Genomic DNA, 12,365 nt, shown 5'->3' on the forward strand with positions numbered 1-12,365 from the left:
ATATATATATATATAAAAGTCAAACAAGTAGTCCAGCACAAAACCTGCCATAAAAACCACAACGTTTTTGAACAGCATGAATCAAACAAATGAGACAAAAAGTGTTAAGAACTAAACTAGGCTAATGCAACAACAACGCTGCTGTGCTCTGAATTTAAATAAGACCCATATAATGTGGACATTTTTGCCACTACTGAATTTGGTGCCGCATTTCATGAGTTTTCGAGCGTGTTGTGGCTGCCAAAAAAGCAATTATTTTGGCAGAAAAATAATAATTTCTTGCATTTCAATAGGGCTAAACAGCAGTTGCTACTTGGGTGTTGTTCAGTATGATACTTCAACATTGAAAGCAGTTAAGGTACACGCTGTACTTTACATGACACAGGACGTGTTTGATGTTGAAAGTGCTGAGAGAACAGGAACACTCACCTCATCCAGACAGCGTTCATATTGCTTCCTCTGATTGTCATTTTCCATTGACAGAGCAGAGTTTTCCGCCTAAACAGACAAAACACAGACAACAGCATGAATTACAGTAATTACTTCTGAAAGACGGGGAAAGAGATGCAGAGATGGCTCAAAGGGGCCCTCTCCCTGCAGCACTGTAGGGTTTGAAGGTTCACTGGAGAATGAAGACTTCTTAATGAAAGATGCTTTAAATTTCCGGCATTCGAGGTGTCTGTAGGGCTCGCTTGAAGTATCCCTGGCATAATTCAATTACTGACAGGGGTTCTTTTTTTGCAAGGCAGGAAACACAAACCATTCTGGGAACTCAGGAGGTGACTTTCCACTGAAATGATTAATCCAGTAAATCTTGAAAGTCCAGGCTATCTGTGATGGCTGGTTTTCACTTAAGTGCTGTGGGCAACTCCTTTGAACACAGAACATCCCAGAAATAGCTGATAATCACAGGAGTGAGCAGAGTTCAAAGCCAACAATGTCTTCAAACTAACCCAAGATGATAGCCAAGGATAGTCACCACAGTATTTTAACCTTTTTCAATGACTGGCTGCTGAAATGATACTGATTAATATCCTGAGAATGAAACAATAAACGACACAAGCGTATGGATTGCTCTGACTCTGTCCTAAAACTCCTTCCTAAGAAAAGACAGTGTTTCAAAGGCCACATATCAGCCTGAAGGCTTGCAGTCTGTGTGCGGAAAGGTCAGGGAAGTCCAAGTTATGAGACTGAACTTTAAGTGTTTGAACCTTTATATAGTATGTGTTATGTGAGCTCACACTTATGTACGTTATATGACAGTACAGTACAAATTAGCTTGATTGATTAACATGTGAAACAGCAGATGGCAATTAAAACAAAATCTGTTTTTAATATGCTAATAAATATTGTATTCAGGCTTAAAAGCTTAATTTAGAAAAATGAAAAAGCTGTTTTTGCATCTGGATAATGTATTGTGTATTATTGAATGGATAGCCAACCTACTGTATTTCAACTATTTAGAAGAGGAAATAGAACTTTATAGTCACATATACAATAATACACAGTACAATGTATGGTGAAATTTGTCCTCTGCATTTAACCCGTCCTAATACCCCATAACCATAGCTCATACCTTCTAATAATAATGCTTAAATGGAGAAATAGAAAGCTAAAACTAATTGATTATTAGCTTAACTAATGGATAAGAAGTTGGTGACGAAGCCAAAAGTAGTGGATACATTGTTCAAGAAGCTAAAAGTAATGGATAAATGGTTTAAATTTTTAAATAGTTGGCTAAGAGTATAAGAAAAATGCAATTAAAACAAAGATCAGTTTTTAATATGTTGATAAATATTGTATTCAGGCTTGAAATCTTAATTTAGAAAAACGAAAGTGAGATGTTTTTGCATCTGCATAATGTATTACATCTGCAAAATGATCCTTAATGTAAATATAAATCACTTGCAAAGATGTAAATGTTTGGCAGCGTGCTTACCGCCCTGCTCCCTCATCCGTATTTTTGTGCAGTTAACATGGTTGATCTGCGGCGAGCATCGAATCAATCAGTGTTTGGTTGAGGAGCTGAGAGGAGTCAGCGACTTCTCCTCAGTCAAGGAGCACAGAAAGTTTATTTTTATTATTTATCTTCTGATTCTTAGAGCATTTTTAGTTTATTTAATTTTTTTCATTTTTCATGGTAGGTTGTATGAAAGGTACCCAAGTGTGCCCTAATGACTGGAAAGCAGTTTCCAACTAAATGGAAAATCTTGTAATGTTTCTCCAGTTCAGCGTTAAAGTTTAATTACAAATGTGGATAGAATAAAGGCAGCCACCATGAAAGCCACAAAATACACTCAGAGTTATCCATTAGGGTCAAAACACTTAGACAAGAAAATTGATGTAATTTAAGGCTGCACTTTATTTTAAAAGATCATCACTAATGACAGTGGTTATGCAGGCTTTCTTAAGTACTAGACAGTAGTATTATCACAGAAAATAAAATATTACTGAAATTATGTCCAATCATGTCCAATAATTCAGTGCGCATTCATGCTGGTAATTACTTGAACGTGCACACAATTAATATTACGTTACCAGGATGCAGGATGCAACATTAAAGCTCAGCAGTTCATGCATACAGATCCTGCATGTAATAATCTACTTAAATACTGAACACCTCCCAGTCTATTTGGTCACTGGGACTGGGGTGGCACAAGAGCGGCACTGACTTATGTAGGGGTGGCATAAAGTGTGTGTCTCAGCTTTCTAGTCATTCCCAATTTACATAGTTCCAATACTTTTTATGGACCCCAGTACGCACACGTATTCATAATCCGGGCTACTCATCAATTTGCTTGTGGGTTGTACTCTGTTGCACAATGTTTGTGTTTGTGCAATTTAAAATTCTTAAAATTGACATTTTTGTCTGTATGTGCTCAGGTTTTCAACGCAGTATATCTGCTATAGATCAATAGAGGAGGGTGTCTTTCTGAGTCATAACTCAGTCAAATCTGATGTTTGACAGATGATGGTGTTTTTGTGCAGAGCTTCATGAAATTTCCATGTATTTCATTAAGTTCTCCAGTATTCAGTCTAAATTGGTGACTACTAACCTACATGAATAATACACAACAAATGAATATGTTTCATCAACCAACTGGAAGCATGTTGACACACAATGAAGCAGCACAGTATTTAACTCAGTAATTCTTCATTGTTAATGCAGACATGTAATGTTTGAGCCATTGCAGCCCCAACATCTCCGGAGATCAGCAGTAAGGTGTGACATCCAATAACCATCCCTGCTCACATCTGCTCTCACCTCACACCACCTACAGTAACACCAGTACCAACAATAATTAATACTTTTTCTGGGTTTAACAAGTTCACTCCCGGTGAGCCAAAAATGAGTTTTTTATAGCAAATTCACCACATTCTGGTTTTACTTTGTACAAGTGTGATTATGAAAACGTATAGCACAATTGTCATTATTAATCATATATATTTTTAATTAAATAAATGAGATGAAGAAAGTAGTCTACATTACTAATTCCCAACCACTTGTACCTCAGGGAGTACTTCTGCAGTTGCCAACGGGGTATTTGGAAAGATTGAGAAGAGAAGCTCAACTATTTGTGTGTATATACCAACTTACTGAGCTTGCTGTAACACCTGAACATTAACGTTACATAGGAAAGCAGAGAAGTGAATAAATGGTTGATTTGGATAGCTAACTTATTGTATTAACTATTCATCCATAACTTCTAATAGTAATGTTTAAATGGTTAAATAGAGAGCGAAAAATAATTGATAAATATCTTAACATAATGGATTAACAGTTAAAATAGTTAAAAAGTATTGTTAAAAGTGATTGAAAACCTTAAATAGTTAGCTAAAAGTATTTGAATCATGAAAGACATGCTTTAAGTTAATGGCTTTGTTTTTGTTTTTTTGTCTTTATTTTCTCTTGTCTATATCTTGCCAACCTATTTATTATTTATTGCTTTGTTATTCATTGAAATAAATGGTAAACTGACCTAAAAATGTACAGTTCAGTTGTAAAAAGTTGGGTTTAAAATAAATTCAAATGAACACATTTAGAACATGACGGGTGGTGTTGAGGAAGGGGGACTTTGGTTCAGCAGTTCTCAACCTTTTTGTGCCAAGGACCTCCAATTGATACAAATCTTTGATATTTGATAAGAAGTTGTTCTCACGGATAATCTGTGATAAGATTTTGATGATCCATAACTAAAACCTCTGAACATTCTTATATATTCTCTCATTCTGTTACTTTTGAGTCAGTGAAATAATAGTGAAATAGAAATCTCTGACAGGGTGTGGGGGATAACCACTGGTCTACATTAAAAACATGACAAAAATCACACTGCATCCTATGAAACAAAACATGCAGAGCAGAATTAGTGAATTCTGTCTTTAGGTAGATTTTACCTTTAGGCTAGGCTTTGCTGTATAGCAGTGTGATCAATAATGGCTGTCTGAGACCTCTCAACAGATGGTAAGTCCTATTACCTTTTCAGTGGGGAAGGTGTGACAGAGAGCCGTACTGTACGTTCACTGGAACACTGATAACTACCCTGTCAGCATTTTAATTATCACCTCCTGGATATGAATAACTCCTTTGTCTTTTGCTGTGTTTTTGTTCTTGCCCCTCGGACTGCTGTTCAGCATAATGGGGTCTCATTTTCCTTAATATTCAAAGATGGATAGAGCCATGATGAAACAGTGATTGTACTTTTTTATGTCTCACTTGCATTTTCAAATGAACCCAGGCAGACTACACAATAACTGACAGGTTTCATGTTGCAGTGTTCTTGAGGGATTCATTACGTATTTACCTTGGGCAGTTGTTGAATTATTTTTATTTATAATGATTTCCTTATTATTATTATTTGAAATAGCCTAGCCCTCAGCTAGCAATGTCCACCAAGAAACCCAGTCTGACTCCACAAAAATAGCAATTTCATGCTGTAGCAAGGGGTCTACAGCATGTGTGTCCTATTATGACATCACCCATCGGTTTGTGGAGTACCGTTTTGAAGCTTTGAGTTTGGTCTTGTGGTCGTTGCTATGACTGTTTGTTGGATCCAGTGGAGGTGATGTACTGCGAGTTGGGCGGCTCAACTGGTCACACACAATCTCTTATTACAGCTATAAAGTATACTAAAATGTGTTTCTGATACAGTAACAGAATCTGGATTCGTATCTGATGAGCACTGCCTAGTTTGACAGTTTGATCTAAGTTTGGTGCGTTAAGCTGGACGGACTCACTGAGAATGAGCTGTCAATCACAGGGTAGCCACACCCTAAAGTATAACCCCCTTTATTGTCTATTTTACTCTAAATGGGACCATCATTTACTAAACGAACATCATGCTGTATGGAGAAGAAAGGGAAAAAAAAAAAAAAAAAAAAAAAAAAAAAAAAGAGAAAAAAAAAACAATGACCTGAAACTAGAGACTGAGACCATAAACTCATTAGAAAAACTGTTTACTGAGGCTAATACAATCAAGTGAGAAGTTGGCTCATTTCTCCATAAGACTGCATGCTATCATTTTTTATTGTAGCCAATGAAGCTGCCCCCTGCTGGCCATTACATATAATGCAGGTTTAAGACACTTCAGCATTGGCTTTACTTCACAGACCCTAAGCTGTCCACTATATATACTGTCAATGGTGTGCAGCAAATCTCTGCAATGTGCCTGAAAGGTTTTGATGAGGGCCAGAAAGGAAAAAATTACGATTTTACTGAGCGAGCCAAATACTTCTAGCAGAGGGCCAGATTTGGATCAAAGGCCACAAATTGCTGACCTGTGCTACAGCGAAATTGAGGGGAAAAAAGTGACTCTGACTGTTACGCAGATCGATAAACTAATTATCAAAGGGGTGAACTACTGCCATGCTTTTAACAAGCGACCTACCCCATAATCCTTCCTAAATAAGAAAGAAACAAAAACCTGCAGTGATCAAACCATCATGTACAATAATATTCAGCCCTTGTGTGCTGTCCTTGAGCTTACTTACTTCAAGTCTCTATAGATATCAAGTGGAATACATTTAATAAAATAAAACATGCTCTTAATATATCGATCAGTCATACATTTCAGGGATGAAAGGAAAGGACACATGGATCTGGAACATGGGGGAAATAGGGAACAGTTGGGGGAAGGGTAAGAAGTGGACCATGCAATCCACTTTACCTCCAGGGCTCTGAGTCGCTCTAGCAGGGGATTGCTGTCCTTTGAATTTTCCTCCGACCCTCCGCCGGCCTCAGGCGACACAGGCATCTGTGCTGCGGTGGCTGTGGGACCCTCCAGACTATCCTGCTGCTTCCACATTTCCTCCAGCAGTTTGTCCTGAAACGCAGAGAGAGAGAGTGGATCAAAAACGCCTTAAAGTCACAAAGAAATGAAAAATAAATTCTCCTTATCAAAGTGGGCTCCAGTTATAATAGCAATAAATCTTAACACATTAGTACTGCATAAATAAAACTTCCAATGTCTCACTTCAAAGATTAATGAACCCATACGGTAATTATTAACACTGAATCAAATGACCCCTTAATGTGCCAGAAAGTGTGACTTTTTAAAGTAACATGACTTTTGCAGATGGTAGCCTTATTACTTTGGTTCACAGATCTGAATTCTATGAACCGAAAGAGAAACTTTAGCAGCTGTGGATAACAAATACTGTAAGAATGACTCATATTTATTTATAGATGAAGGCAGACCACTTAATGCTGTAAGATGCCTATCTATTGGTTGAAATATGATAAATTACCAAGGTTTATTTACATTTGCAGCATTATTCAGTTTGTTCTTGTTCATAAAATCACCAGAGTGGCAGCTGCACAAGGATCAGACAGCACAAAGTCTATCCTTTTTTCTAAAGTTAGTTAACCTTTATTGATCCCTGTAGAGGAATTAATTCTCTGCATTTGACCCACAAAAATAGGAGCCACCATGAGGCACCCAGGGACCAACTCCAGATCTGAGCCAGTGCCTTGGTCAAGGGAACTGACTGGAGAAATTAACCTAGATTTTCTACATTACATTTTCCACTGAAGTACCGACAACTTGCACAGTGCCTCATTGGAATGAACTGGAACTGTTTTGACACTCATCCCACCCAACAATGGCACCAAAATCCCACAGAGTTGGACAAAGTGAATTTTAAGGTAAAAACTAGGCCTGCCCCCTAATAATCGATGTAACCCTTAGTCGATGAGAAGAGTCTTGGTCGACGCACTAAAGTACCAGGGGACTGTTGCAATGCAGACGTTTTCTCTTGTAATACAGGGAGTCATTTAGCGGTGCACTGTTGCATATGCTAACTGTATTAGCTGACTGTTATACTGTTTAAATAAATGAACTAAATGTTCAGTCTCCTTACTGTTTGTCCCAACATGTTCTGATTCATTACCACTTCTGTTAGCGTTTAACAGGCGGCTGTATATATATATATTTAAATAACTAAGTTAAGTTAATATCATAAACATGCAACAACTAGTCGGCTTTATCTAACGACTACTAGTCGACCAGGAAAATCTTTAGTCGGGGGCCCTAGTAAAAACCAGTCAGAGCGTGGCTTGTGTTGCTTGATGCACTGCTACGAAAGTCCTGCAGCTTTCCTTTTACAGGCAGTTTTAATGTGAACAAACATCAGGAGGTGTTGATTTTAGTAGCTGAACAGATCGATCAGCAGTATGGCAAAGAAGAATTTAATTTGAGTATAAAAACATTACTTCTGTTAAAGAAAGAGAATCAGAGCAGCAGAGTGACAATGTATTTGTTGGAATTTTAATTTGAATACCAGCTTTTGAAATTTTATATGACAATTTAAGTGTAAGTGTCTTCTAAAATGACCAATATGACAACATCCAAAAGCATTACTTAATTAATTAATTAGCATTGAGGGGTTGATCCACCCCTTTTATAATTCAGTTCTGGTAAAGTATAGACAACTAAAACATCACAGACTGTTGTTAGGAGGACACAACCTGCTATGTCCAGACTTAAAGTCATACTATGGTTTGTTTAGAACATCACTCTACTTCTGTCTTTGCTTGTTAAGAGATTTTCACAGCTGCGAGGGGTCACTTGTAAGGAAACAGTCTCCCTGGCTGACAAGCTCAGACAAGCTAGGTGCGCACTTCCTGCCCAGTGTGAAATGTCAAAGAGACTAAGTTAATAAGTGGCAGGTGAAGAGAGTGGAACATTTAACATTTAACAAACCAAAAACAGACAAATGTTGGACTTTCCTTCAACAGGTGGCCAGAAAAAGGACTCCAGCAGGATGCTTGTGCTGTTCTGTGTCTGCTCGGTTCAACTGTTAAGTGCAGGAGTATGAAAGGTTCATGAGATGAGGCACACGCTTTATAAAGCTGGATGTTTTTATTGACAGAGAGCAGCAGCATTGAGGAAAAAGCTTGAGGTGGTATTGAGCTCTGTGGGAGGGGGTAAGATCTGAAAGTCATATGCATTTACAAGAAAGTGATGGTAGTAGATTCCTCTTATATTTTTTTTTTTCTTCCTTCCTCTACCCTACCTCACTTCCTTTCCTGTCATTTCCTCATCACAGATTGGCTCATGTTTTCACTGGTGAAAAGTAGTAGTACTACTCTAAAAGTGTACACAGAAGGCCTATATCTCAGCATTTTGTTCATTTCTGTAAAGAAAATTAAATGAAATCTTTATTTTTAATGTTTAATTTTTTATTGAGATCAGGGTGCGGACTACAGGGGAGCAGGGGGAGCTTGGCTCCTCTTAATAAGACATGAGCTCCCATGAAAACATAATTTGTAAAATTTTGAGGGGTCTCTAAATTATTGACAATATGCTATTTTTGCCCTGCATTTCTATTTTTCTGTATATTCTTCGTCAAGGATTATGAGTAAATTTAAGCTACTTTTGATGTATGATTTGTGCACAAGGGTGATTCATCACTAATTCACTCTAATACTTCTGTTCACCATTTAAGCTGCACAATATCATTAACTTCACTTCAGAAAATATACATAAAATGAACTTTCCTAGTCAGAGTCATTCCTCTATTTTGTAGTCTGCATATTGTAAGTCATGGTCAATCTACTAAAAGTGAGCTCCCCTGCAAGCCATGATATAGTTTGCACACTGTGAATATAGCTGTGTTCAGGTTTTCAGTGTTTAGGTCTTAATCTGAGAATTCATTCTCTGATAAACAGCCTCGCCCTGCATCATAAAAGTATTAAAACAAAAAACTCATAATACAGACCTTAAAATATCAGGCAAACTCTTTACTGATAAATAGTCACAGGAAATTATCTGCTCGTTTTATACAAACCTCAGTAATAACCATAAAATGTGTCACTTAGTCAGGGGTTGTCTGTTCGCTCAATGATAGAAAAGGGGTACCTCCACTAGACAGTGTATGAAATTTTATTTGCAAGTTTTGATCTACTCATATCTCCTACACACCTATCTCATCCAATCGATGTGTTAAGTTTGTTTCTGTTTTGAGTATAAAATTGTCAAAAACAAATGTGCACAATCCAGTTCAAAAATATTATGGGAAACTCAAACGAGACAGAAATAAATGGACTCTGTATTGCACCAGTATTTTCGCTTAAGTAGATATTCAACATAACCAGCATGTATTGTTTAGATGCATAAAGCTCAGTGGACATGGAGGATGAGAGTCCTTCAGGTTTTGCTCCTAATGCAGGCAGATAATCACAATCAGCTGTATGGAGGTACTCGTATGCTCTAATGTCTGATGCTGTAGACCGCACTTTCATCAAGGGCGTAATATAATGTAAAGATTGACCATATTGTGCTTTTATACTGTGGAACATGGTTCATTTCTATTCTATATTTTGGGCATGAGTTGTTTTCTAAATGAATACTCAATGTGGTGATATTGCTTGTCAGTATTATACATGTGTTCTAATATTTCCTTTTCTCTGACTGGAGCTTCATTCTTGTTTGCATGAGATTAGCTGCTGAAATGTTTGTCTGGTTTTTACCGGCCTGTAATGTAATGTTGAATTATTTAGCACTTTGCATTAATGATTAGTGTAGAAATGCCGAAACCAAATATTAAAAAGCCTTGATTCAAAAAAAAGAGGAAGATGGATGGCAGCATGAAAAGGATAGGAGACAGATAAGATTGAGTTACATAAGACCCCTAACTAATTAGTATTATGAATTATGAGCCTTGTTTGCAATTGGTATACGGTTCATTAGTTCTTTTCCACATTCATCCACACTAACACAAATAATAAACTACATCAAAGCTGGTGTGTGACTTGCATGTGGCCCAGGACAAGTATCTGTCCTCGCAGTAACATTGTGGGGACTGCATTACCATCTAGGGACACAAAGCAGGTCCCCACACAGTAAATTAGAGGGTTAACAATTTGTGGGTAAGAATACATTGTAAAATTATTAATATTAAAAAAACCCTCAATAAAGCCCTTCTAGTGTATCCATTTCATTCCCTACCCTACACACTTCATGGATGAATATTAAGATGCATGAAACCATGTAGAGCGTCTCCAGACAATCCCTCCTTCATAATTTCTTAGAAACACTTTACAACCCACACGAAGAAACATAATCCTGCCACTTATATCAAAATCCTGACAGAGCATATTATAAACCTGACTCAAAACATGAAGCAGCCATCTGAAAAAGCACTTCATATCAGTTTCAAGGTGAGATCAATACTATATTTAATGGTAAATCATTCGCATGGTTTTTAAAGTGTTATATCTGCAATTTGGCTGAGTGAAAAGTGAAAAAAATCAATTGCTTACATATTTTCTTATCACAGTTCTGTATTACATTAGTGCAAAAAAAGTGCTTAAACGATCATATTTTTTTTTCACAGCAACAACAACAAATCACATCATCTAGTGTAAACATATCTAGTAGTGCCAGGAGGCCCCTCTTGTACCTTATAGGCTTTCATGAGGTCCAGTGGGTCCACCTTGGGCCCTTCCAGTGAGTCCTGGTTCTGTAGTAGTGTTCGCACCGTCTCCTCCATGCTGTGTTCAAGAAATAAAAACAACAGGAAAACCAGTCAGAGTTGCCACTGGATGAGACTTTATAGAACACAATGATCTACAAAACTTAATATAAAGAGGTGAAGTCCTTCTCCTTCGGATGGACCACCATGGAAGCTTATTATGGAAAACATATTATGGCAAGAGAGAGATAATTTTTTTTTATCCAGTTTGAATTTTCACATTAATTACACATATGATGTTTAAAAGATAATTCTGTGAGTCAAGAAAGTTGCAGTTTGTTGATTTAAGTTAAAGTAAAAGTAAAACCCCACAAGTCTAGACAAGTTATATGTCTATAATCCTGTGTACAGCAGTGCTGTTGAGGTACTCCTACACACCTGCATAACAGCGTCTCTATGTAAACACATAGCTACTTTAACGCTAAAACAGCACTGAAAATGTACTTTTTAAAAAGGCTAAAAAACACTAGAAGAATTAGGTTTAGGGTTATGATGTTTTTAGGCATAGGGTTGTGCTTGGTCCAATTCAGGCACTGGGGAAAAGGTCCCAGCTTAGGCACAAAAACTACATGGTTAAGACTGGGGATTGTTGTAAGTTATGTCACGTAAAAGCTACCTGACGTAATTTAAACCCATTACTTCAAAGACATTGTTTGCTTTTGGTTTCACACAGGAGATGAACAGTGGTGGTGTTTGTTTTAAAATACTGGACTGTTTAGTTCTTGTTCCTGTTAGTCCACATAAAAAAGACATGTCAATTGATGGTGGTAATATGCCTTTGTTTACATTTGGATCACTGACCAAATTTCATTCATTCATTTTTCCAGCCCAGTGCATACACTAATGAAGTTGCTAATTGGATGCAAAGGTATAGAACTGAGGGAATGTGAAGCTGATAAACCTGTTGATGGAGTTTCTCATGTTAAAGGGGCATTTCACTTCAATAGATCTCCACGCTGACAGATCATCAGATCAGATGCCCCTAAGATGACCTGACCTACAGTGTTCAGACTTTTCCACACAATGTCCGTTGATAACAGAAAGCAATTTAAGGGTGTTAATGATTTGAAAAACACTGTTTACAAACTCCTCATCTACTGAATCAGGAAGCAAATCTGCTGGTAAAACGTTACTTGATTAAAACGGATCATTAAAAAGAGAACGCAGTCAGTCCCTTCTTTATTTATCATAAATATTTTTAATCACAACTACAATAGACATAGATAAACTATTTTTTATTTAATGATGTGATGATATTCTGTATACTGTATTTCAAAAGTAACAGGTAGATAAACAAGGAAAAATAGATGGCAGAAATCAGTTACTTTTCAAGAAAGAACTGCTGTGTTTCTAAACTAACTGCATACTGCGTCGTCAAAGTTGGTTTAATACTT

General features: G+C 37.1%; 1 protein-coding gene across 1 annotated transcript in view; it reads right to left on the reverse strand.

Moving 5' to 3' along the window:
- Positions 1-372: 372 nt before the first annotated feature.
- The window catches only part of LOC118339174 (nck-associated protein 5-like), a 14,374-nt gene continuing 2,381 nt past the window's right edge, over positions 373-12,365 (reverse strand). The window contains exons 2-4 of the mRNA XM_035676735.1: positions 10,900-10,990; positions 6,165-6,320; positions 373-498 (exon numbers count right to left, since the gene is read on the reverse strand). Of these exons, the coding sequence (XP_035532628.1) occupies positions 373-498; positions 6,165-6,320; positions 10,900-10,990 (373 nt within the window). The remainder of the gene's footprint in view (positions 499-6,164; positions 6,321-10,899; positions 10,991-12,365) is intronic.

The sequence above is a fragment of the Morone saxatilis genome, unplaced genomic scaffold, assembly GCF_004916995.1.
Source record: "Morone saxatilis isolate NCDOM2014 unplaced genomic scaffold, NCSU_SB_2.0 Contig5, whole genome shotgun sequence".
Lineage (NCBI taxonomy): Eukaryota > Metazoa > Chordata > Actinopteri > Moronidae > Morone > Morone saxatilis.